The sequence below is a fragment of the Aptenodytes forsteri genome, unplaced genomic scaffold (assembly GCF_000699145.1).
Source record: "Aptenodytes forsteri isolate BGI_AS27 unplaced genomic scaffold, ASM69914v1 Scaffold123, whole genome shotgun sequence".
Taxonomy (NCBI): domain Eukaryota; kingdom Metazoa; phylum Chordata; class Aves; order Sphenisciformes; family Spheniscidae; genus Aptenodytes; species Aptenodytes forsteri.
The window spans coordinates 1,656,767-1,678,982 of NW_008794408.1; the positions used below are offsets into that span (position 1 = coordinate 1,656,767).

Consider the following 22,216-nt stretch of genomic DNA (forward strand, 5'->3'; position numbering starts at 1 on the left):
GCCTCTGGAGCCGGGAGCGGGGCTGCGCCCTGCTCGCTCGCCTTCCCTGCACGCCCTGCCTGCAGGAACTGCCGCGCCACGCCCTTCTGACGCGCCACGTCCTGTTTGCCCGCCCTGTTCGCCGTGCTCCGGGTCGCTCGCGCTCCCTGGGGCTGCTCTTCTAAGTTGTTGATTTAAATTCAGTATGTTGATTCATAATTGATTTAATTAATTGATAATTAATTGATTCAGTATGTTGATTTAAATTCAGCATTTGCTAAATTTATTAACTTCTTAAAGTTACTTTGCTAAAAAAAGATGGACTTTTGTTCCTGATACGAAAGCCTACATACTTTGAAAATGAGGTTCACTGACTTAATAAATTACTTTTATAGTCTTCTGATTCTTACAAATACCTGCATCTCTAATGTATCAGTCAGTGCTTCATCCAAAGTTGGCAAACAGCACTTTAGAATTTAACTAAAGCAGAACATAACTATTTATATAAACATGCAAGATTATTTTTGCCTATCAGAAAAATAAAGTTTGCATAGCTTTTTAATAGCTTTCTCCCTTACAGAATTTAAAGAAGTTTTTGCACCATAAGCATAACGTACCAAAATACTTGAAGAGAAATAACGAACTCCTCAAACAAGAAACTATGAGGCAGATAAGCAAGTAAGCATTGATTAGGCTAGAACCTGGTCAGGTCTAAATCCAGTTAAGAAAAAGGGTGGGGTGTCATTTTTGTACCATGGAAAGTTGGACTTCTAAAATTATGCCATGAAGTCCAGGCTTCCTTTCCAAAAAGCAAATTCTGGAAAACAATGTGTCATGGTCTTCACCAAAAGTCTGAACACTTCCAATTCTTAACAGTTTTCAGCTTAAAAAAATTCTTCCATTTGAATTTTCAGGGCCTTTAAGGTATTTTTAAGTAAAAAATTTCATAAAAGAAGTACAAAAGAAGGAAGAAATCAAACTACTCAGTCAACCTGGAAATCTATTAATCTCCTGTCACACTATACAAAATCAATTTTGGGACAGCACTGATCCATTTATTTTACACAAGCTGCTGTCTTGGAGAAGGGACAGAGCAGGTAACAGCTTCAGAGTAGGCAATGGGTCCTTGGCAAGGTGTGCTGGAAACTCTTTTCTTTCTTTCATCTTTTCCTGTGGGCTACATAGATACCACACCAACCACAGTGCAGAAAGAAGGACAATCTTCATTACTATAACAACAGTACAGTATTTGACAGATGTATCTTTACTAGTCAGTTAAATGAGATTGGGACTGTTCCCTGGCATTGAGGCCAATTGGCGTGGAAGAACTGGCATCCGTACTACCATGCTGTCTTTCACGAAGGTGGCCTCATCCAGACTGCCTACTGGGACCAGCCACTAGCCCACGCTAATTCCTGAACTATAAGCAGGAATTGTTTGGAAAGAATACTAGCTGGCACAGGGCAAAAGTGGGCCAGTGACTATTCTAACAATCTGACATTACAGGCAAGCACGCTGCGGTGCCTGGGGATGATCCATAGCACTATTTAATTTGCTAGTCACTGCTAAGGCAGCTCAAAACACTCCATAAGCTATAACAAGACATTCAGAAAAAGGACTCATATCTGCATATCACAGCAGAGGTTCTTTGCTCCAGCCCACGCAGACTTCTATTCATTTTATTTATACTGTAGTAAAACATTACAGTTGGGGTAAATAATTGCATAAACTGGTGGGATTCACAGAACCCAAATGCAGGCATCTGAAGGTTAGCCTGATAGTCATTCTCTTTAAGGACAGCAGGGAAAAGTATGAACGATGACAATTCATCTTATAGTAACACAGAAATATAGAAGAAATGGGCAAATTGCCTCCGATTTAGAGGTACTATCATTCCACTGAAAACAAAGGCTGAAGTATCTCACATTTTGACATCTAGACAAATTCAAGAGATGAACCTCACCCAGAATATTCTACTGTGTTTACAATAGCTAGCATATATTTAACATGATGACTTGACTTTGTTTTTCCCCCCTGTAGGCAGCTGTACAGGTAAACAAAAATGCTCTGTTATGCATACACCAGTCAGTTCTGCATTTCCAAATGCAAGCTGACTCATGCAGTAATGTTTCAATATACACGCATTTATTCTGGGGATGAGTAAAAATTTTGGATAATACAGGCCTTCATCTCACTTTTTGCTGCAATGTACAACTTCATGACTTTATATCAGGTATTTGTTCTAGTCAACAAGCTGTGAAATCTAATCAGCTCTCACATATAAACATGTACACACCTCTCAATTGCTTCTTTTTTCCTATCAGAGATTCTTTTGGAATGTCTCCTGTTACTGTGATCAAACTACAATTACTTGATATGCCAAAGTTGTAAGAGAAAAGGTACTTAAAGGTACTTTCATTTAAAACAGCTGCTATGCTTCCACAAATGTAAAATGAACCTGCAGCTCTCTCTCATGTTGTATGCATTGCATAAACATTCCTTCATACAACTACCCTTGCACATTTCAATGAATAATTTTTTCGGCAGTGTGAATAATTCCCATATCTCTGCAAGTACTCAAGACATTGATAAATCCTGACTTCAGGTCAGACATCATTTTTGAAGTGAACCAAAATCGGATGACAACTCAGAGCAGCAAAAATCTAATCTACTTTTAAACTTATTGTTAATTTTAATTGGTTATATCTTCTCTGACTGGAACGAACAGCTTATGTTCTACCTCCTTACAAATTATTTCAGTATATCAAAACAGCAAGTATATTTAATGTTTGTTAGGCATCCTTCAGCAGAAATGAAAGAAATTTTACCACAAACCTCCGACTATCAGGATTTACTGCTTAAGTGTATACAGTTTCTCCATCTAGTATTGACAACAATATATTCCCTTTCTAGACTCTACAAGCACATACCATCCATCAAAGGTGTTGATGTGTTGCAGGTCTATATGCAGGTCACTATCCAATCAAATGAAAGAGACAAACTAGACAAAAGATTCAGAGGAAGTCTAGCACAAAGGAGTGTCAGTCCATTCTTTGATTAGGTAATGGCAATTATGATAATTACAGCAATCCACTACAGGGAAATGTTCCAAAATTGCCAGCCTGCTGCAAAGCGTAGCACTTGCAAGTATCCACTTATGCAAAGCTTTGCCTGAACTTTTTGAATACTAACCATGTTCTTTCAGTTGTAAACAGCATAAGTTGGCCTGGTAACTTAAGACTATGATCTATTACATCTTATTAATATACGGTGAATCCTTCTAAGATATATGCATCATCTACAGATATACATCTCAGTGGAATGTAAAGAGAACACTACTATTGAAAGTTTAACCCCAATTCACACACAACACTATGGCAAAACTATTATTTCTCACATACTCTTTTTCCAGATAACAATTTCAATGCTGAGATTTTTATATTATAGAGACATAAGGTAAATACATTATTAATTTTTTTTTCAGTTTGCCTTCTGTATTATGTTCCCTGCTCTGCTAAACAAGAAGCCAAGCTCAAACAATTTGAAATAACAGGAGTTCCTGAAAAAAAGGCCAACTATGTCAAAAAACACACCAACAATCACTGAGTATTGCCATTTAGAAAACGGCAAGAGAGACTCCCACCAATTGAAAATGGGAAGATACAGGCTAAGAACAATTAAGCAAGACTGGGATACAGAAGAGACTATGTACAGAAGATAATTAGCTGTCAGAGAGAAGGCAGTCCTGGCCTTCAAGTTCTTTCACAGATGTCTTTCACAGATGAAAGAGGTCTTCTTTGTCTGCTGGAGGAAGAATTACAATCAAGGGAACAAGAACAAGGAAGACCACATCACATACAAAAGGAAATTTGCATTGTGTCCAGAGATGGTAGTATTTCAGAAGCACTGACTGAGAGAATAAGAGGGATCTTGTGGTTAATGCTCACAGCCATCAGAAAAACACATTTTTCCCTGAGCTGTGAAATGAGTAAGTCTAATTTTTTACAGATTTGTGCCTTCTGTACCCTACCCATTCTTATCCATCAGATTAACCCTACCTAAACTCATGCCTCCAAATACACTCCAATAAGCATACGGCTCATTAGAAACAAAACCACACAAGCTGGCTGGCTAGTGGGCTTGTGCAGATTGGCCCACTGAGTACAAAAAATGTATTGCTGCATTTTATCTCCCTTGTCACCGGTGGAGGCACAATGTAGAATCTCGTCTCTTAACAGCTGCCAATAAAGCATTTGCACACTGATTTATTTTTTCTGGAGATATCAGAGAGAAAAGATAAAGCTGAGCTGAATGATTGAAAAAAAGCAAGGGAACACACCCCTTTACTTTTCTAACCAGTAAGCAGAAAGAATGCAAAGCTGAACTGTAACACACATGCCAGGTTTCAAAATTCTGAAACAAAATGGCTGGCACTAATCTGTGCGTGGATCACTTATTTTGCTGTTATTTCCTGATAGGTGAAGCTACATGCTATGATTTAATAGCCATTAATATGATGAAGAGGACTGACATATGACAAAGACAACTGGTTGCTTTTCAAATGTTGCAGCTGTAGGTGTTCTATGGTCACGCTAGGTGTTCCAGCTACTCTATAGGATTGTTTCTACTCTCTGAAGTATATAAACTTTAAAAACAGCAAAGACGTACTTAGAAATAACACATTCCACAGAATGGACAGTTACACAGTTGTATCCCAACCTCTTCAAAATTGCAGAAGAAGTCAAAGCTGATTGACTATAAGATATCTTGTACACAGGTTGTATCATAGACTCATGGAATTGTCTATGTTGGAAGGGCCTCCAGAGGTCAACTAGCCCAAAGTCCTGCCCAGAGCAGTCCTATTACAGCAGGTTGTTCAGGGCTGTGAGCCACAGAGTTTTGAAAATCTCCAAGGACGGAGATACCTAATTTTTCATCCACCAGTATCCCCAAGTCCTTCTCCACAGGGTTGCTTTCAATCCATTCATCCCCTGTGTCTGCATTGATGTTGGGGATTTCCCGAACCCAGGTGCAGGACCTTGCCCTTGACCTTACTGAACTTTATGAGGTTCACATTGGCCTGCTCCTCAAGCATGTCAAGGTCCCTGCGGATGGCATCTCTTCCCTCAAGCATATCAACTGCACCACTCAGCTTAGTGTCATCTGCAAACTTGCTGAGGGTGCATTCAGTCCCACTGTACACATCGTTGATGAAGATATGAAATAGTATTGGTCCCAGTACAGACCCTTGAGGGACACCACTCATTACTGATTTCAACTTGGACATCGAGCCATTGACTATAACTCTTTGGACATGGCCATCCAGCCAATTCCTCTTGCATCTAACAGTCCATCCATTGAACCCATCTTTTTCCAATTTAGTGGCAAGAATGTTGGGGGGGGACCATATCAAAGGCCTTAGAGAAGTCCAGGTAGATGATATCCATAGCTCTTCCCTCGTCCACTGAAGCCATCGCTCCATCATAGAAGGCCACTAGATTACTCAGGCACGATTTGTCCTTGGTGAAGCCGTGTTGGCTGTCTCTCTAACCTCCCAGTCTTCCATATGCTTTGACATATCTTCCAAGAGGATCTGTTCCATGATCTTACCAGGCACAGAGGTGAGGCTGACTGGTCGGTAGTTCCCAGAGTCCTCCTTTTTACCCTTTTTAAAAATGGGTGTAATGTTTCCCTTCTTCTGGTCACTGGGGACTCCACCTGACTGCCATGACTTTTCAAATATGAGTGAGAGTGGCCTGGCAACTACATCTGCCAGTTCCCTCAGGACCCTGGGATGCATCTCATCGGGTCCCATGGACTTGCATATGTTCAGATTCCTCAGGTGATCTTGAACCTGGTCTTCTCCTACAATGGGAGGGATTTCATTCTCTCAGTCCCTGCCTTGAGGTTCAGGGGCTTGAGAGATGTGGGAAGAATCTGCTAGATTACTTGCATTGAGCTATCCTGATCTTCCAGCAGATATCATGGTGACTGAAATTGCCTGTGATTAGCAAGGCCTCCGATCTTGAGGCTTCCTTCAGCTATCTAAAGAAGGATTCATTTACATCCTTTCTTAATCACGTGGTCTGTAGCAGACACCTACCACACTCATAAGAAATAATTATATATGAATATATTACATATGAATAATTACATAAATATAGCATATATAAATAATTACATAAATATATCATGTATAAATAATTTTGCTTGCCTCTTGCATATCAATTTAAACATCAGAATTTTTTTTGTCCTACACTGCCTTTCTTACTGGTGAGAATAAAATAAAAGATATTTAAATCAAAAAATGCTATACTGAAAAAGAGCATGTCAAGTTATTCGCATTGCGAAGTGGCATCCATGGTTGTTACTCTGCCAGCCATAGACGCCACGGTTTAAAGATTCCTTTGTTATACTGGGCTTTTATCCCACAGCCCTAATTCCTAAGTATCATCCTAAAAGAGATATGTTACTTTTCCTTTGTTCTTTACCTCTTCTCAAACTTCTCACTGGGAAAACAAGTGGGAAGCTTCAGAACATTAACAAATTCTGTTACAGAAATTTTTGTGAATTACTTCACTCTTGCAGTTTCACCTACATCTCAGAAACAGACAACTTCCAGCACACCCTGATTCTACCAGAACAGATTAAAAAAGCACTTACGCAGAAACAAAGTACTTCCTGAACCATTTATTTATTACTGAGTTATAAGCACTGCAAGTATGGGCTCACTGCAGAAATAAAATGTTCTCTTGATTTACAGTCCTTCCTTGGTTCCTCTGTCCCTACTTGCTGTCTCCCCAAAAAGACAACAGTAAAAGGCAAAAACAATAGCCAGGAGTGCTGTAAGTGGGTCACTGACAAATAAGTAGCTTTCTCTACAGAGAAATACTAAAGTATTGAGCTCCTGAATGCTTTGTGATAAAAAAAAGATAAATATATTTTAAATAATCGGAAATAGAAAAAGGTGAAATATTCTCAGCAGTTCCAAATTGGCTTTCCTAACAAAAGGCAGCTTCCAGAGGATCCTGCATCAATTAACAGAGAGATAGGCTCACACAGAGCCTGAATCAGAGAAGCAGTTTAAAATCAGTGATCTGAACTATTGATAGACAAATCTAGGAGGAGTGTGATGCAACTATTTATCTGTATTTTTTCTCTTAGACTTCAACAGACTACAAGGGGAGTTCAGAGTGCCAGTCCAACATATAAGGGTATACCAAATTGTACAACAAATACTGTTATGCCATCTCATTTGGCACTAAAGTACTAGTATAGTAAGAGTGCCTCTCTGCTTGAAGCACACGGAGCTCAGTCTCAAAGTTGATGAGGTGAAAGCTAGAGATGTGACGCATGACTCGCATTTATGTTCTGTTCTTGTTACACCAGCTAACAACACGACTTGCTGCCAGGCTGTCTACTACAGTGCTTTAATTAAGACCTCCTTCAGAATGCAGGGGTCATGCAAAATGAATGAAAACAGCAGGCCAAATTCAGAGATGATGTACATTAGAGTAATTTACACTTCAATTAAACAGTGCAATTTGCATAATAAGAGGCTGCAATAAAGAGCTGGTAGCAGGGATAGTAGCCTAGATTTTGCCTTAGGATTGTTTACACTTTTCTGCTCTAACCCCATCCTGTCATATATAAAGTATAGTGAATTATTCAAATGGCAATTTCTACTATCATCTTCCTTTACTAAGTCAACAAGCAATAGGCTTTAGAAACAATGTTTTTCTACAGGTACCTAATAGAAATACGAAATTTTTTTGGTTGATTGGTTTTGGCAATATCATACTAGAGGGGGACCCCAAAGTCTTTAATTAATAACTGCACTTAGAACAAAAGAACCAGGACCGTGAGGACACAAAACTATAGTAAATAAGGCTCCAGTGGTAATAGCACAGAACTAGCTCTCATGATCTGGCACATGCCACCAGCAGCCCTTCAGCCCTTTTAAGGCATCATACCTATCTATCGAGACTTACCTGTTGGAGAGATGATCAGATTGGCATTACTATATTACAGTTTGTGTAGATTTAAAAATCTTGAAGATATACCGAATGATGTCATCCAAAGGTTTATATGAAGCTATAGTAGTTGATGATCTAACCCCAGAAATTGTTTCCAAGCTGAATGTTTTATGTCATATTTATGATCAGTCATGTAAGCCTTCACAAAGGTCAGAAGATAATTGCATAGTTACACCTACTTTTAGGTACCTGTTTAGCACGTATCGTTTTATCTAGTTTCCATCCACTCTTGTCAGTACACAGATATGATTTATTCCATGTGTGTTTCTCTTTCCTTCCCCATATCATGGACTATTGTAATAACAGGAATTTACAGCATTTCCTGTATCAGCCAAGGCTTTGATGAGCTGTTTCAGAGCAGCATAAATTGTATATTATACAATAATACAGCCAAGATATCCCAAAAAGGATTGGGACTTCACAGCAGCCACTGGCCAATGGCACTGCTCTTTGGGGTCATCACTGACCCTCATCCTTCAGCGTTGTTTCCAGACTCCAGGAGATGGTATCCCGCAGACTAGCATTATGCATGACAGAATCCAGCACTGAACACAAGGGATTGATTCACTGTCTCAGTTCACCACAAGGAAGCTTTAAGAATGCATTGAGCACTGTTGCTCTTTCACTAAGTCAGCCAACATCTGATAATTTTAAATAGAGAAGAAACAGTGAAGCTACTGTAAAGTAACTCTGTCAGTGAACTTTCAAAAGGCCATACAGCTTTTGAACTCATGAATTTAATATTTTGAAAATGGGACTTAGGAGAGTTTGCAAAAACAACAAAAATCTTTTTCAGTACAAAATCAAAACAACTCTTCATATTTCAAATAGCCAATGCGAGAGCGCAAGTGTAAGGGGGAATTTCACAGACAAAGAAACAATTTCATTCTCTCCATATGACAAATAAATAAAAGCAGTTATAGAAAAGAGATTAAAATGGTAAAAGACACTACCAATAAGAAGACTTGTCATTTATCTGCCTTTGGATCACTGCCATGGGATGGCTGCCTTCACTAAGGGTAAGTGATGAGAACAAGATTATTAAAAAAAAAGCTTTCATCTATTATTCTCAAAACCTACTCTTTTTATTTTCAGTTCTCTTCCTGAAGGCTTTTTTTTTGTAGCTATTTTGAAATCTGCTTTTTGCCCTAAGGGGAAACTCAAGTGAGTGATGTGCAGTTTATAGAGAAAATGGTTTGTCTTGTCCCTTAATCCTAACAACAATATGGTATCTCTATTTCTTACCATAAGGATTTTTTGGTGTGTCTTTTCCTTTATCTCTGACACTTGTCTTGTTGTACAGTGTGTTCTTAAAAGGGACAGGCTTTCACTATGAAAGTATTACATCTATAGTGAAAAGTCATGCAGCAAGTAAAAAAACCACTCTCAGGAATAAAAGTGTGGAAGGAATTATTCACTTTATATGAATGAAGCTGGCTAGAATCTCCGCTCCTCCTCAATGTGCTTTTGTAGGGAAAGCAATTTTTGGAAAGTACCTAGCGATAGTGTATTTGAATTCCCAAAATTTTCATCTGATCCTTCTCTCCCATTATATATAACAAGAACTACTGAAGGTAAAGACAGCCTGATCGATGTAACTGAGGGGATTTATATTTCCTCTGCCTTTATAACGTCATTTGAGAATGTAGACATTCTCACTTGCTGCTCAGCATGTCAATATAAAGCCTTCTCTCTCCTTCACCTACTGAAGCAGCTAAGAAATATAAGACCATGGTGAAATATAGTTTTGGCAGCATCTCTGCTCTCCCCACATGCTGACCAGCACCCATGAAACAGCTTGTCATTCCCGTTGAGTGACCAGGGAAAATCACGAAGGAAATTACAGTCTAGAATAAAAGTTCACTGCTTCATCTACTCTTAGGAGAGCGAAATGCAGATTGAGAAATTGTAATCTATAGCATTTTATAGATACTGATTATCTAATTAGGTCCTGTTCTTCATAACTTCCTTTTAATTCTCTCAAATTTTTAACACAGCTTTCATGTACCCCTGATATATTAAACACTTTACTTAAAAATGCTTTCTTTCACTGTTAATTTTTTTCCTATATCTTTTTTTCTCTTGCTGAGGTTACGTGACTTATAGTTAAGGGAACCTGGGATTCTCAGGATCTGAGTGGCACGTGACAATTCTCTTAGTTTGCATTGCTGATGCTTTCTCTATTTCTGCCTATGTAGGAACATAATTTGCCTTAAAGGTAACTAATAAAAATTTGGGTACATTTATTTAAAAACCCGGTACATTGTATGAAAATTTAATATTACAAACATATTGGGTCATGAAAGACCAAAGAATTTAACTGTGCGAGTCCAATGACAATTTTTCATAGGAACTAAACACCTACATCACTTCAGCAGTACAGGAACTTTCTCACATTTTTTATTCTATCTAAAATATGATGGAAGAAAGGGAAATCCAGGGAGTCCAGGGTAAAAAAATACGCTACCCAGTAAATTAAAGATTAGACTAAAATCTTTTTTCTCCTTTTCTCTCCCAATTTCCTAAACAAAATTGTTCATAGAACTAAAACAAGATACCACATTCCATTTTAAAATGACAGTTTTCATGGGAATTTTTTTCAAGCATGGGATGCGGAATCTCTTGTTCCTTCATTACAGCAGCTGTCTATCACACCATGTCCTAGATCCACATCTGTGCCATTTGCAGTCCTCATAAACCTTGGTAGTCTCTTCTTGTTTGGAAGTCAAAGCAAGTTCAGTGAAAGCCGCTATCAATTAAGCCTTTTGTTCCAATAGATACTGCTTGTACTTTATTTGAAAATTTTGACCAACAGATCATTCAGTCGAATGAACTCACCTGAAAGGGACTTATTTCACTGCTAGTATCTCAACAGGAAAGCACTGCCAACATTAATACTCAGGTGTTTTTTTCAGAAAGTCAAGAGGATAGAATTATTGCCATTAATATTGAAATCTTTAAACTCACTCTTCTCACTACGCTTAATAAAACTTTTCAAAATTTAAAATATAAATAGAACAATATGTTCCATAACGTAAGACTGTATTTTTATTCAAATTAAACTTGTTTTTATGACTGTCATTCTTTTCTCTGTCATTTGACTCTCATAGTGCACAATGCAATTAAATCATAGAACTGACTCCAAATGCTCAAGACACACAACTCCTAGCGAAGCAGATGAGAGAATAGACATTCAGCATCCAATGAGAACAGGAAAAGAGTGAGCCAGTATTAAATAAATAAATAAATAAAATGTCAACACTCCTTTCTTTTAGTTATAATTCTTGCAATCATGAACAATAAAATGCAGTTAATTCTCTACAGATGCCCATGTTTCACCTAACCTGTAGCCAAAAATTCCTTTGAGAATTTTTAGCAAGAAAAGAGAGATGTAATTCACTGGAAAACTGTAGCTTAATTAAGAAAACAGCAAGCAACAATCTGTTAATACATAGTTCTTTTAAGATACAGCTAATGCTGCATTTACTAAGTTATGAGCCGCTACACATTTACAGGGGGAGAAAAATACAAATATCACAGTGCTAGCTTGGGTGGAGAGCCTACAATTTTTGACCATGTTAGATAGCTTTAGTGAAAGAAGAAATTGCAAATGAAATTACATTTAGGGTCAAATGTAATAATTCAAGAGTAATTTTAGACCTTTTGCAGCAAATACTTAAGTGGGCATAATTCATAACAACTTCAATTACCAGTTCTAGCGAAAGTCTGTCTCATATTTACTTTTCTCTCTTCTCCGCAGAAAACCACATTTCACACAGTGACAGATGAAAATTAGCAAGTCCTTTCCCTCTGAGAAAATTTTCCTTTTTCTTGCAATGTGTATTTCAATTGTAATGTATGACTTAGTAAATTTTTTTTTGTCAAAGCTTTTGAAAAGGCTACGGTGTCACAAAGAAATGCTTTCAAATGAAAAGCCAGTGGCTAACTAGCAAACTGCACTGAAGAACAACTGCATTTTAGAAGTTAGTCCTGCACTCGCAGGTTCTTAGGCAGTGTAAATCTGAATAGCTCTTATCACAATGGTGCCACATTCTACACAGGCTGAAAATCTCATGCTGGTTTTGTCAAAGAATGCACAGAATATGCAATAATTCATATTTTTCATGCATCTTTAGTAAAGACTTAACTGCAGCAATCTTCAAAGCATCCTTGAAAACCTCCAAAACAAATGTTGAGATATATAGAATAAAATACAAAGCACTAGACGACAGGAAAAATAGGTAACTTTTGTATTCTTCTCCTCCCTTCTCATAACTCACAAGTTATGCAGCTGTGATTCATGCACAGTAAGCCAAGGAAGTTCACATTTTTCAGTACTAGTAACGCTGGACATCTGTAAAAATTATTTTAATGGAAGTACATTTAAAGGGCATGAAAATTCTTCCAGAAATGTGCTTACCTCTTCCAGAGCAAGGTAAATTAGAATTTCCTTGGCATTTCTTAGCACTTTCCTCAACTGACAATGGACAAGAACGTGGATGTTCACACTTCTTCCCAGTCCATCCTTCCTTACAGTCACACCTTCCACAATTACACTGTCCATGACCTTTACAATGAATACAATTAAAGATTAGCCTCCATACTTATGATAGGTATTAAAATCTCACAATTAGATGAACTTTATCAAAGTTGTGGTTTCATTAAATAATCAGACTGGCAAAAAATACAATCAATTCACTACTTCTACTTTTTTCTGAAAATAGCACTGGTCTATCATTCCACTTGAGCCATATTTCCTTTTATTTTTTTTTCTTAAGGGATGTTTTGCCACTTGACCCATGCTCCTCATGCAAAAGGGTGGAAAAGAGGTTACAAATACACATTTCACCACTGTCTGGAAAACTGGGGCCATCATAAGGCAATATTTTATTTAGCTTTATGTTCTTTTTCTACCACAGTTGCAGCATGTTCTCTAAGTGATATATCAATACCATCTTTTATCTACTTGCAATCAACGTGATCCGCTAGAGACAAGCAATGTTACACCAATTCCAAGTCTCAAACCAGTGCCTTCTACTAAATAGTGATGTGTAAATAATAAAATATTGGACATAATCAATTCTCATTTCAATAGGGCAGTTGGATGTGGTTTTGGTATCTCATTAGCTAACTTGACTCTTCCTGACCGTGTCTGAACATAGCAACATAAATGCAACTTTCACTGTGCAAGTTGTGGTGAGGAAAAGCAACTGAACTCCATAGAAGCTTTTCTGGAAAGTTTCTTTAAAAAATGACAGCCAAGAAGTTAGGGGTGAATCCCTCCTGAGAACTTAACCTGGAAAGCCATCCAAACAATCTATTTCCTCTATATGAATGCTAACATAGCCAGACCAAGAAAAAACAAGCTAATTGCCCAGCTCACTTCATCATGAGCCTAATGCTCTTTGCATAAAGCAGTGGGATTCTGGCAATAAAAAATGTTCCCTGCACTGGATGAGGAAAGCTTGAGCATCAGCAAAAAGATTCCTTGCCACAAAATCAAATATTTATTTTCATGAGCTCTGACAGCAGGTTAGATCTTCTCTCACAATTTTCACATAGTCATCATTCACTGGACATAGGACCCCAAAGCATTGCTCTGACATCCACTTGTCTATCCAGGTTCTTCTTGAACACCATAGCAACACAGATTTTATATCTCTTTCTAACCGTACTTGCATTTTAAGACTGGCTTATATTATATTTCTAAAACATATGCATTTGTCAGTTCACAAGGAGAAAATGGGAGGAAGCAAGCATTCTACGAGTTATCAAAGTAGTTCCCAGAATACAAGTCTTATTAATTTCACAAGAATAACTTTTATTTACATTAGTTATTTGTTTTCCTTGAAAAGCATTAAAGGCTTCCTCTTGTTTAGAGGGTAGATTTAGATTAGATATTAGGAAGAAATTCTTTACTGTGAGGGTGGTGAGACACCGGAACAGGTTGCCCAGAGAAGTTGTGGATGCCCCGTCATTGGAAGTGTTCAAGGTCAGGTTGGATGGGGCTTTGAGAAACCTGATCTAGTGGAAGGTGTCCCTGCCCATGGCAGGGGGATTGGAACTAGATGATCTTTAAGGTTCCTTCCAACCCAAACCATTCTATGATTCTATGATTCTGTCCCTTGTTTTCATGTGTACCTGCTGACAGGTTGCGACTTGGACATATGTTCCCTGATCCAGATAGATACTTACGAGAGGATGATGTTCTTTCACATAGTATTTTCTTTGCTAGAGCCACAGCAAAGGAGCTAATGAGATGTGTGAATGTAGGAATTCTCTTGTGGAAGCTTTTTTTCTTTCTACGTTAAGTCACGAAAGCTATTCTCTCCTTAAAGGAAGAGAATCACTTTAATGTTGTGAACACCTCTGAAAGAAAATCATTCAGAAACATACTGAACAGCACTTCAGATGTTAAAAGAAGGCATACGGTTGCCCATATGAGGTACTGCAAATTGACAGTCACCCCAAGCCATATGAACCTTCTGGAGGGAGCTGTTGTTGTGTGATGTTAAATCCTCACAGCAGGGCTGTCAATTCCTGTCATTTGTAGTTTATGAAATAAACATAGCATTTCATTCAGTTACAGTAAAACTCTTTACACATAAACATGCTTTCCTATCATTTCAACCTGCTACTCAGGACAATGTGATTTCCTGTCTGTACCTATTAAGTAGGCAGAACAAGACAGGAAAAGTTTTGTATCGGCTCCGTTACCACCCTGGGCAGCAGCAGCAGCAAGCTCCGTTTGATGTAGATTTTAAGAGAGCTGGATTATTTTCCCTAATCTGACTAATCCCTCTTGGATTCATCCTAAATCAATTTACAAATAATTGTGAGAAAAATGAAGATATTTTGCAGAAAGACCTAACGCGTGCACACTTTGTGCACTAAGTAAATTTATTTCACATAAACAAATAAAAAAGCTGTCCAGTTACAATTCTGCTAGTAAATCTTTGATTTAATTGCAGATTCTGTCCATCTACCGCAATAAACCAAAATTAATACTTATGCACCTTGCCCATTTCCGAAACAGGACTAAACAGCAGGACTGTAAGACATTGTTCACACTGCTTCATGTGAAAATGGAGAGTTTTGCACAATCTATTTGAGGAATGAATACTTGGATGACCAGCTAAGGCTAAATTAGGCTTTTCTAAAACATAAGAATAAGAAGTAGTACTAAAATTTTTGCTGATTAGATAGAAAAACTAAGCTACACTTCAACATGAGTTTTATTTACATCAAGCAAGCCATATGAGTACCTCCTTCTGTGTCTTTCGTAAGGTTTGGTCATTTACAGTTATGTCTGTGTAATGAAGAACACTGTACCAGTCCTTGATCCAATGTCAAATGGCAGTATCTTCCCCCCAGCTCCTTTGTAACTGTCCGTACCTTCTTACACTCTGCTTTCTTACAACCGTTACCACCCTGGGCAGCAGCAGCAGCAGCAATGGCAATAATGTCCAGGAAAGAGGGAGTTCAAGCCCTGTTTCAGTGATGCAGCATTAGCTGTAGATGCCCCAGGTTTGCTTTAATCTAATGAGGTTTGAAACTCCAGTGTTCACCCTTAACTACAGAACACATTTACCATGTTGTTTTTTAGCTTTGTATTCCTTAGCTGATGCTGACATTTTGATCAGTCCCTGAGTGCTAAAAACATACTCAGCAACACAATAATACATTCAAAAATTGACAACATCCCAAAGTCAATCCTCCTGCTGCTCTCATGACTGCAGTTCTACATCCTTCCAGCTTATTAATTAAATAAACTTATATAACATTTGTAGGTGGCTGAAACAATAACAAGCAAATGAATTCACTGAAGTTTTTTAGAAATGTTTCTTTCTTTTTTTTCCTCATTTTATTAGCTAGTGATTCATCAATATTTATTAAAAAAAAAACCCACAACAGTTGAGAAACCTTTCACCTTTATAACAGGCAAAGAAGAGGCTAAGAATTTTATGTATCGTGTTTGTTTCAGCCTTCTCTCCCTATTACAGACAACTCCTATGATCTTTCTATGATGGATGTCTCATTCTAGTAATAGGAGGAGAATATACCACATCATTATTTTCCTTGATGTGACTGCATTCTTCCTGTTATTAATTAGGCCAGATCAGATTTCTACAGGACGCATTAGATCTGACAACCTGTAATCTGTCAAGTCCCTTTGAAACCACCCTCATTTGTTTTTGCAAAGTTCCTGTGTACAAATTGCATGCTGTGTATTGATCAAAGTTCTTCTTTCCTGCCCAGCATTAGCATCTTTATCAATAACTATACAAAATTGTATGCAAGGTCTCACTCGGAATCTCAGCTTTTGTTAGTTGATACATGGAGCATCAATCTATGTACACTGCAAACCTTGGATGGCTGGATGGATGTTAACTAATTTGAATATAATGCTCTGAAGTACAAGTAGAAGAAAAAAGGAAGGTGAAAGTATCTAAGATGTACAGTCAGTGATGTGTGGCTGGACAACACATTTAAAAAGTCCACTCCCAAAAAAAACCAGCTAAAGCTTTGTATATTTTAAGCTAGGAAAATGAGAATTGGAGCACTAAGGAAGAGCAAGATCAGACCAATTGGATGCTTTTGTTATAAAACTACACATAAGTTCCTTTTATATATATTCCTTACCTGAACAGAAGTCATCAGAATATCTATCATACACTGCTTTGCAGTTTCTTTCATCACACTCACAAGTATCTCCATGAATATCTCCCCAGTCACCAGTTGGGTCCACATCATGGCATGTGCATTCTCCACATACACACGTGCCTAGGAAAGAGAAAAAGAAAAAAAGAGAGGCAGAGACAGAAGATTAACTGAGCAATTTAGAGTAATAGCAGTTTGATTACAGGAATTTACACTTGTGAATTTTCTGCTTTCACAGGAGTGCAGTTTCAAAGCTGCAAGTGTTAATCACGAGTGTGTGCTCATCTTCTATGATTTAAAACCTTCTATGATTATTTAGTAGTAATACTTTATACAAACAAGTTGGCTTCCTGTTCAAGTTTCTTTTTGCTGTCGATCCTTGTTAGGAATCAACAGAAAAATGTAGTGCACAGAACAATCGTAAATCTTTGACATCAACAGTAATTTGCCCTGCCACTAATGACAATAAAAATCAATGCAGTTTAAATGACTTGGGCTTGGGCACAGTGGATAATTAATGATTGTTAAAGCATAAACATTTAAACTAGAAGGGAATCCAAATTCTAATCCAGCTGAAAATGTCTAGGAGGTCATTCTTTACCTAAGAAGAACATCAGCACAGATCTGCATGAAAATGATACTTTTCCACTTTTCCCAAGTCAATATTCAGGGCCACACCCTGTTGTTTACAGTAAGAAGGGAAATGTGAAATATGACAGAGATACTAATTTGGCACAACCTTACTGATATACAGAGAACAGACATCGTATTTACTCAGGAAAAGTCAGAACAAAAAAAGACAGTTTCCTTATTAAGAAATCCGAATATGCTTCAGGGCCGTACGCTCACTACTTTTTCTGAGATGCCAACAGGCACAAAGAAGCAGCCTAACCTTACAGATGCACGCCGTTCATTTCCGGGAGAGTAGCTTCACCTTCTGCTACTCCACCAAAGCCTTTGTCTTCTTATTCCGATTACTCTGAACAATATAATGCATTTGAGGACAACAGGGCAGGGTGACTGAAGAGTACATATAGATATGGGCACATTCTCTAAAGAGAGAAGGTCTACACAATCGTGCATGCATGACAGTTACATGAAGCAGGAAGAGCTGCTGCCCTGTTTAGTGCTAAAGCCACCAAGACAGCCCTCAAGAAATTTGCACCTGATTTTTCATACTTTCACAATTCAGTGACATTACTGAAGGAGAAGAAAAAAACCAACAACAACAACCAAACAAAAAACCCCAGAAAATGAGGAAACACCTCTCTGGAGAGTGACGAATCCTCCCAGAAACAACTTCAAAGTGAATTTGAATCAGCTGTCCTGGATATCGGAATGCAAAACACCATCTCACCAAAGTTTAAAAAATCTAAAGGTTCACATCTGGTCTCAGCTGGTTGACTAGACAGTTGGTGGAAAGATACAAACAATTTATCCATCTTAGCACTGAAGGAGGCTGGGCAGCAAGGTTAGCCTCAATATTTAATTTTTTAGAAGGCTCAAGACTGACAAGATGTACTGCACCCATATCACAAGAAACTGAACACCCATAAACACAGAAAACTGGGTAAATAGGACTAAAGAGAGTAGAAATACTATGTTGGAAAGCAACTTTATGTAGTCAAAAGCCTACAAAATTTTTATGTGGATAAAATCACAAATACATGAAAGGCTAAAAATATAGAAGTATCCCAAGAATGTACCTTAGTATAGGAGTTTGTAGCTATTCAGAATATCAGCTATGCTATTTATCCTCATTTCCCCCAATTACAATGTAAATTTAAAGAAATACTTGCACATTAAAATTTCAAATTTGAATAAAAAAATTGCTTTGACAAGAAATTCTTTGACATGAAATTACTTCCTCGGTGCAAACAAAGCATCTGATCTGAAGCCACTTCTATATTTATTATTTCCAGAATTACAGAAAATTTTTTACTGCTAAAGTCCCAAGACTAAATGAGCCTACATGGTCTCTGTATTTGAGCCAATCTTTCAATTTCCTCATAATTAAGAGAAGAGAGTTTTCTAAATGCTCTCAGGATAATTAGATGTTCTCACTATAGCAGGTTTTGTCATTAGAGATCTTGTTTAAGAGAGGTACCTATGTGACTTGCGCTTATGTTCTACTGTAATTATTCTGGACTATTGCCAAAAAAATAATTTTTTTTTTTTAACTCTTTGTTCAATGAAGCCAAACAAAGCAGCTAGTGAAAAGCAACCTTATTTTGTGCTATTTTTTTTTTCCAAAATGGCAAAATTAGACAGAAGTATAAGGTAAAATTCAAATTCCAGAACTTTGTGCAAATAAAACCCCATGTAGTTAGAAATATTGTGCGAAGTCCACCTCTCCAGCTCTGTATGCATTCCACAGCGCTGTTACTGAACCCTTCTTAGTTGTTTTTTCAGGTTGCAGTGAAAACTAAAAGCTTTGTATTTTCATTTTCCCTATTCAATTGTGGGTCCTTGATCTTCTTTAAGAGTGAATTGACATACAGTCCTGTTGGCCTTACAGCACAAATCCATTCAAAGTCAAAAATCTGCTAATATTTTATTTTGCAGGATAGGTCTCTCACCAAAGCAGATGTATTAACAAATTATCCTGCTCGGTCTTACTACAAAAATGAAGGATGAGAACAACTTGGGTCAGCTTAATCCAAAAATGGGTGTGGATTTGCGTAAGTTTATACCTAAACACAGGTATCTTCTCACTCACTTGGAAATGTATATCCAGATTTGAAATAAGTGAGAACAGACTAGAAACTATCAGCAAACACAATCTATGTCCTACTGCAGAAAATGCATATTGTAAAATAAAAGCAAGCTATATAAATATGCGTAGAAGGAAGGTGCAAATGACACACCTCTGTTGCTGCAGATTTTGCCATCTGGAGATGTGCATCTTTTCTTGATCTCCCAGGGGGTGATGTCACACTGGAATTCACATTTATCTCCATGCCAACCAGCCTCACAGTAACAGTTTCCACAGTAACACTTTCCATGGCCTTAACCCAAAACAAATTTTATACAGTGAGAAAGAAGCAAGTTTTTAAAAGGCATTAACAATTTAACTGTTTTGATCTTTTCTTTTAAAAACTTTTAGTGCTAGATTCAAAATAGAAACAATTTATAGACCGTATATGCCTACATAAAATAAGACAAAGGCTATCTGAATTATACTTTTCCCCAAGCCTATTTTAGAACATTTTCATTTAATCACAGATTAGATCTAATCAATAAACACTAAGAAAATAACATCAATATATTTATATTTGTAAGCTTAATTTTTGAAACTTTACAGGTAAATTTGGAAGACAGTAAATGTAACAGTTAAAATTTACACACAGCTTTAAATGTTAAAATAGGACATGCTTGCCCACTGTACTTGGCATGTCTAAGAAAGCATTGTGTGTTCTTGACTCCTCAGATAATTCCAGCAGAGGGACCTTGATTTACTACAAACTGTCTACATTGTATATGGCTTCCCTTCTTACCTGTTAAGAAGATGTTTGAACACGGATAAACCAGTTCATGAAAGATAAGAATTAGTAAAATGAACCTTTTAGATGTTCATTTAACAAGCCACACATCTCCCCAAAAGATAGTTGAGTCATCTGAGGCTTGATGAAACCAGCTCCTGAACATTTTGATCCACTAAGGTACTTCTGCCATGTGCTTCAATGACACAAAGCATTTAAATTAAGTAGCTGCAACTCTTATAAATCTTAAAGCCATGTTAATTATTTACTAGAAGGATCAAGTCAGGATCTTGTCCTTTTTTCCCTCTAGGTATGTTAAGCTTAGTAGTCCTGGTCGTCTCTATCACAGTCTGGTCAACTTATATCCTTAACTACCAAGAGTGCAAATTGAGACCTGTGGAATACAAATTTTTCCTGTTTTTACAATTACACATGAAATTTTCATTACAATTGTTTGGTTACATGTCAAAAAATAACAGAAGATAAAAATACCATCTTACTTAGATAACTAAACAAGAAAGTATAAAATAATGCTTATTACCAAAAGGTTGTTCTTGAACAGTGGACAAGAAATAAAGGGAAAAATGGTGAAGAAGTAAATTAATTCAATCTACTGGCAATTTTTGCAGATTTAAACATCACTACTTCATTCTTCACTCACACTTGTATAGTCCTCAAATAAATATGAATTAAATGATACAATTTGCCACTACCTCTTGCTCTTGACTGAAGACAAAATCACTCCATTAGAGCAAAAAAGCTTCAGATAAAAAAGATCAGGATCAGAATTTAATTTGCTAGAAACCATGATACTGCATTAAAAATAAGCTGCAACTTGATTCCAAGGTTTATGTAACCTTAAATAAAAAGTGATACAGTCAACTGACTGATCAAAATCCAACTGAGGCTGGAAAAATGCTTGATGCATCTTTGTAACTCTGCCCTACCTAAGAACTGATTTGCTTAAAAATTGCAGTCCCCTTGTGCAAAGATTAAAATGCACGTTACCCATATCTCAGCATGGCATTGTATGCTTTTCCAGGATAAAATCCCAGCCTACAGCTGCAGGCTTTAGAAACGTGTGTAAACAGAAGCTTTTGTTTTTTCATTAGTTTGATCCTCCTGAGTTGGCTTTCTTTGAAGACAATTAAAATCTTCAAGATCTGTCTATATCTTCAAGGGCAATAAAGGGTATGTAGCAACTAAGTAGGTGCTACACAAATCGTGAAAGTACAACAGGCATTGGTTAGGTCCCGCCTGTCTGTGGAGAGTGTCCAGGGGCCATTGCTAGCTAAGCAGAACTGGGTTGGAACACTGTTTCTTTATTACTTCATAAATAAACCTAAATGATTCCTGTGGCGGAAATCCTGCAGAAAGAAAGACCGCATAGAGGGTATTAAAGGAGACATCGGGATGGGGGAGAGAAGCAATAACCGATAGGCATGTGGGGTCTGCTTTTTCTGTGATGAAATTATGTACCTTTGACCTTCAGTTCATGTGCTGTCCATTTTTTCTGCATAAGGCCTGGTTCAACATATGGTTATGTACTGTAGAGGTTTGTTAGAAAGCAAAACAAAATCTAACACTCATAACCTACGTGCATAAACTTTTCAGCTAACAACAACCTAACCAAGTCAAGCACACCACTAGTTTTATATTCTTTACCTATATTTACTTTAGAAGGCTCCAAACCTTACAGAAGGTATCAGGGCTTTTATACTGATGAATCACAGACCTTAGAGACTTCAATCTAGCGACATTTTTTTGTTCTTTTATATCAGCATACTTCGATTTCTGCATACACATAAGACTAGTTTTTTACATCTGGTCTGTTTTGGAATATGACACCATTGGATGAAACAAGGAGAAATAAAAGCTAAGAAAAACCTAACAATATAAACCAGCAGCAACACAGGTAGGGAAAAAAACCTGAAAAAAAAAACCAGCAGAAGGAGAATTTACTGGAACTAAATAAATGGTAAATTTTTATCATATTTGGTACCATATGTAATGGTGACAAGCAAATAAATATAAATGGAATCACTGGCACATAAAAAT

General features: G+C 37.3%; 1 protein-coding gene across 1 annotated transcript in view; it reads right to left on the bottom strand.

Moving 5' to 3' along the window:
* Positions 1 to 22,216, bottom strand: part of ITGBL1 (integrin subunit beta like 1) — a 163,771-nt gene that overhangs the window by 69,982 nt on the left and 71,573 nt on the right. The window contains exons 5-7 of the mRNA XM_009288253.1: positions 19,544 to 19,684; positions 16,659 to 16,799; positions 12,436 to 12,582 (exon numbers count right to left, since the gene is read on the bottom strand). Coding sequence (XP_009286528.1) covers positions 12,436 to 12,582; positions 16,659 to 16,799; positions 19,544 to 19,684 — 429 coding nt within the window. The remainder of the gene's footprint in view (positions 1 to 12,435; positions 12,583 to 16,658; positions 16,800 to 19,543; positions 19,685 to 22,216) is intronic.